We start from the raw sequence: 5821 nt of genomic DNA, 5'->3' as shown, positions 1-5821 counted from the left end.
TAAATCCAAAAATTGTGAGACAAATATATGTTGAACCTAATACTGATGTGTACATGTATGATTAATTTAGTAATTTAATTGTGAGTTTTGATTGATCAGAAAAATCGGTTTAGGTGGTATAAATTGTTAAAGGTGATAAAGTTGTTAGTTGAATTGAGATAATTGCAAATTGTGATATGTTAGTTTAAATTAGAACTTTGACTTTTTAAGTCAACTTAGAACTAGTTGACTAAATAGTTAGTCTTGCTTGTGATGTTATGAAAGTGTATTGATCATAGAATTGCAAGTAATATGGCTAAGTGTGTATACTTGATGATTGATTAAGTGTGACTATAATTATAAGGTAAACATTCTAAGTCCAACCTTTTAGTCAAAGGTCAATATTTTAGTCTAAGGTCAATATTTTAGTCAAAGTCAACTTTAGTCAAAGTCAAACTTTGATCAAAAGTCTTTTTAAAAACAATGGGAGATTGTTGGATACTAGTGGTTCTAGGAACCATCCCACAAGTTACTTACGTACTTGCATTTTTAGGGTCTTAGCACGTGACGCATTTACTTCCGTCGGATTTGTGTAATACTCGAAGCACCAACAAGGTGAGTTTACGGCCCCACTTTTATACCTTTCCTTTGGGGGAGGAAACATGCAAAACTGTTTTACTTTACTTGCTCTAAATCTTTACACAACCGTTTGGTTGCTTATAACGTAGTGTTTCTTTGCCATGGAAAGTCCTCACGAACATCGGACCGTTAACTAAGGTTAACTGGCGTGGTAAATTTAAATAGTACTATTGGGTTTGACAAACCCCACCCTGCATTATTCTCGGCTGGAGGTCGAACGGGGTGTAACTTTGACCAAACATTGTTAAGTTTTGGCAATACTTGACTTGAGGCAATAACTAGTCAGCTTCGGTCGTGATGGAAACATAACACTATGCGGCAACGAGTTAACTAAGTGTAGTTAACCATGGGCCACTTTTATTTATAAATGTTTATGAACTGATAGAGCATAACTTACTTTGAAAACCTGTGAACTCACCAACCATATGTGTTGACTCTTTTTAGCATGTTTTCCTCAGGTCACTAGCAAGCACTTGGATTAGGATAACATTGCATGCATGGACTTGCATTGGTTTAAGTTTGAAAACATTTACTTGATATTGGTTTTGTGCTTGTAGCGCCATGAATTATTTAAACTTGTTTGGGAGATGGCTCCCGCACTTTGTTTAGCTTCCGCACTAGCACTTAAGTACTCTGAACATTTTATTTTGATTTGTTAAAACTTTTAAGACCATGTAGATGTCGTTTGGTGTGATTAATGTGTTCGGATCCTGGTTTGTCACCCGCCTTACGGTAAAACTCCGTTAGTGGAAATTTGGGGGTGTGACAGATTGGTATCAGATCCATTGGTTATAGCGAACCAGGTTGCATACCATTTCATATAGATTGCAGTCCGGTCTATAGCTTTTCATGATGCATTAGTTACACTGCACATATATACATAAGATACCACTCATTCATCCCAACCCCATCCCTTGTGTCACAGTATGTCTTCGTCGTCAGCTGATCACACCCGTGAGAAAGCACCTATCATCGCTGAGGAGAGCACCCCACCTGCGTCCCCGAGACTGAAGAGGCAGCGGACCATCCCTGATGCTGGCACATCTACTGCTGAGGAGTCTTCACCCTAGCACACGTTCTTGCCTAAGCCCCAGTGCGACTGGGAATGGTACCCAGAGGTGGTGACCATGATGATTGAGAAGGAGGAGGTTCCACCCCTAGCTGTTGTAGGTCCTTCTTGCCCTACTCTACCCGCCCTGCCATGCCCACCAGAGAGGGTGATAGCTGCACTGGCGCAGTGTGGGAAACAGGGTATGAAGTCGGAGATTGCTAAGCTAGCGCAGAAACAGAGTGGAGCCAAGCATAAGATGGATTTCTTGAGGGAGCTCTGCGATAGGTGGTCAGAGATGCACTACAAGTTAACCTTTGATGTTGAGAGGCTAGGTGAGAAGATGCAGATGCTTGCAGACAGGGTGATAGATCTGACTAACGAACTGAACATTGCTCGTAACCGTATTCGGGATCTGGAGGACCGGCTGGCACCTCCAGAGGACCCAGTGGAGGACCCTGAAGAAGACCCAGAGGAGGACCCCAAGGAGGATCCGGAGGAAGACACCGAGGAGGAGCCCGAGGTTAGCGGGTCATCGGGAGTATCTGACGAGTGATATCGTCAGTTGGTATTCGTTTGGATTTCTTTCATTAATAAACGCAAGTGGGAGAGTAGTGGCAACAACAACTCCAACAACAAGAGCACCTCTTAAGGCCACAATCAACAGAGACGGTTTGAGTCTCCTCGCAGGAACAACTACCCGAGCCAGAACCAACAACAGGGAGGATATCAGGGGAAACTCCCAAAGTGTAACAAGTGTAACTTCCATCATGCCGGGAAATGTGATAAGTACCATTGAACAAGTGTGGCAAACATGACCACGAAACCAATTTTTGCCGAGCTGACAACCCCCAGAAACAAGCCCCACCTCAAGAGGCCCCGAAAGGGTGTTTTGAGTGTGGACAGGAGGGTCACTTTAAGAGAAACTGCCCCAAACTGAAGAATGCTGGTAACGGAGGGGCAAATGGCAACGGGAAGAATGGTAACAATGGGAATGGTAACAACGGAGGTGAAGGCAGGGGAAGAGCCTTCGTTATTGGTGGTGGTTCAGGTGAGACTTCTAACGACTCCGTAACTATTACCGGTAAATATAAAATGAATGGTTGTTATGCGCTAACTTTATTTGATACCGGGGCCGATCGAAGTTTCGTGTCAACTAAATTTTGGGAAATGGTTAATAGCACCCCATCTGCCCTAGAGTCTAAGTACACTATCGAGTTAGCAGATGGTAAAACCATCCAAGTATCCCATATTTTGAATGGTTGTTCCATACAATTGTCTAGTCATTTGTTTCCCATAGATCTTATGCCGATTAAACTTGGTAGCTTCGACTTAGTTACTGGGATGGATTTGTTGTCCGAGCACCGAGCCGAGGTTGTCTTTCACGAGAAGATCGTCCGCGTACCTCTCCCTGGGAGAGAAACTCTCATTGTTCATGGTGAGAAAGAGAGTGCGACAGTTGGGATCATTTCCCTTATGAAGGCACAGAAGTTACTGCGTAAAGGCCATACTGCGATCTTAGCCCTAATCACCGACAAAGGTACTGACGAGGCTGTGGAGGAGGAGGTCTCAATCGACCAGATCCCTATTGTTAGAGACTTTCCTGAGGTTTTCCTCGAAGACCTACCTGGCCTTCCGCCTCACAGACAAATGGAGTTCCAAATCGACCTGACACAAGGAGCTGTTCCTGTAGCTCGTGCACCGTATCGTCTTGCTCCGAAAGAGTTAGAGGAACTGTCTTCAGTTGCAAGAACTGCTAGATAAGGGTTTCATACGCCCCAGTTCATCCCCGTGGGGAGCCCCAGTCCTATTCGTGAAGAAGAAGGATGGAACTCTACGCATGTGTATCGACTATCGGGAACTTAATAAGGTGACGACCAAGAACCGGTATCCCTTGCCACGTATTGATGATCTGTTCGATCAGCTGCAAGGATCCAGTTACTACTCGAAGGTCGACCTTAGGTCGGGTTTTCACCAACTCCGAGTTCGGGAAGAAGACATTGCGAAAACAGCGTTTCACACTTATTTTAGACACTATGAGTTCGCCGTTATGCCATTTGGGTTAACAAACGCCCCAGCCGTATTCATGGACCTCATGAATCATGTTTGTAAGCCTTATTTGGATAAATTCGTCATTGTGTTCATAGACGACATCTTGATATATTCGAAGACAAGGGAGGGACATGAAGAGCACTTGCGATTAATGATGGAGCTACTCATGAAGGAACAACTGTATGCCAAATTATCGAAGTGCGAGTTCTGGATGCGTGAAGTAAAATTTTTTGGCCACGTGGTAAGTGGGGAGGGAATCCAAGTGGACCAGTCCAAGATTGAAGCAATCAAGGATTGGCCAAACCCGAAAACTCCCACCGAGATCCGTCATTTTCTGGGATTAGCTGGTTATTATTCGCAGATTTATTGGAGGATTTTCCAAGATTGCTCAACCACTCACATCCTTAACCCGCAAGGGCATTGTGTATAAGTGGACCGACGCACATGACACAGCATTTCAAACTCTAAAAGACAAGCTGTGTAGTGCGCCAATCCTATCACTGCCCGAAGGAGTAGAAGACTTTGTTGTTTACTGCGATGCTTCACTGCAAGGAATTGGATGTGTACTTATGCAACGGGAAAAGGTCATCGCATATGCGTCTCGACAACTGAAGACCGCTGAAAAGAACTACACGATCCATGACTTAGAACTTGGAGCCGTCATCTTTGCACTAAAAATCTGGAGGCATTACCTCTATGGAACCCAATGTACGATCTACACTGACCATAAGAGCCTCCAGCACATATTCGAGCAGAAAGAACTGAACATGAGGCAGAGACGATGGGTCGAGTTGCTTAACGATTATGAATGTGCTATTAAGTATCATCCGGGTAAAGCCAACGTGGTGGCTGACGCCTTAAGCGGAAAAGAAACTTTGAAGCCCAGGAGGGTTAGGGCTTTACAACTAACGATTCACTCTGGTCTACCCGAAAAGATCAGGGATGCCCAGTTAGAAGCTCTGAAAGCCGAGAATTTCGATGCCGAATCTTTGCGCGGTGTAGACGGGAACTCAGAGGTTAAGTCGGATGGCATTCGGTATTACCATGATCGAATTTGGGTACCGCGTTATGGGGATCAATGAACACTGGTCATGGATGAAGCACACAAATCCCGATACTCAGTACATCCGGGATCAGATAAGATGTACCATGACTTAAAAGAGCTATACTGGTGGCCGAGTATGAAAGAGGAAATTGCCGGGTACGTGGCTAAGTGTTTGACATGTGCCAAAGTGAATGAAGAACATAGGAAACCGCCGGGATTACTTCAACAACCCGAAATTTCTATGGGGAAATGGGAACAGATATCCATGGATTTCATATCCAAACTACCCAAGACACCCAGCGGTTGCGACATGATTTGGGTCATAGTGGATCGATTGACCAAATCCGCACATTTTATAGCCATCCAGGAAGCGGACAAGACGGATAGGCTGGCTCGCATTTACATTAAAGAAATCGTTTCCCGTCATGGTGTGCCGATATCGATTATTTCGGACCGTGATGCTAGGTTTACCTCAAACTTTTGGAAATCGTTGCAAAAGTCGTTGGGTACACGACTGGATATGAGCACGGCTTATCATCCACAAACAGACGGTCAGAGCGAGCGAACAATACAAACATTGGAGGATATGTTAAGGGCGTGCATCATCGATTTTAGGAGCATTTGGGAGACGCACTTGCCTTTGGTTGAGTTCTCTTACAATAACATTTACCATACGAGCATACAAGCAGCCCCTTTTGAAGCTCTGTATGGGCGTAAATGCCGATCACCACTCTGCTGGGCGGAAGTGGGTGAGAGCCAACTAACTGGCCCTGAAATAGTTCATGAAACGACGGAGAGGATAGTTCAGATCCGAAACCGTATGGCAGCAGCACGTGATTGTCAGAAAAGTTATGCTGATAAGCGTAGAAGGCCTTTTGAATTTGAAGTCGGGGACAAAGTTTTATTAAAAGTGGCACCGTGGAAGGGTGTCATTCGTTTCGGAAAACGGGGAAAGTTGAGCACGCGTTACGTAGGGCCATTCGAAATCGTGGAACGAATTGGTCCAGTGGCTTATAGGTTGGACTTACCGGAACAACTCCGCGGGGTACATAACGTCT

At 44.8% G+C, this 5821-nt stretch overlaps 1 protein-coding gene across 1 annotated transcript; it reads left to right on the top strand.

The window, feature by feature from the left end:
* Positions 1-2971: 2971 nt before the first annotated feature.
* On the top strand, positions 2972-3430 carry LOC143535505 (uncharacterized). The gene has a single exon (XM_077029733.1). It carries the CDS (start codon positions 2972-2974, stop codon positions 3428-3430), a length of 459 nt encoding a protein of 152 aa, XP_076885848.1.
* The last annotated feature ends 2391 nt before the right edge of the window (positions 3431-5821 follow it).

This window comes from Bidens hawaiensis, unplaced genomic scaffold (genome assembly GCF_021521415.1).
Source record: "Bidens hawaiensis isolate Kalapana, Puna unplaced genomic scaffold, B.hawaiensis_p1.1 tig00010545_1, whole genome shotgun sequence".
NCBI lineage: Eukaryota > Viridiplantae > Streptophyta > Magnoliopsida > Asterales > Asteraceae > Bidens > Bidens hawaiensis.
This window is presented reverse-complemented; position numbering and strand designations above follow the sequence as displayed.

Coding starts and splice junctions, on each gene's coding strand:
- LOC143535505 (XM_077029733.1), top strand. CDS start 2,972: ATGCCGATTAAACTTGGTAGCTTCGACTTAGTTACTGGGATGGATTTG.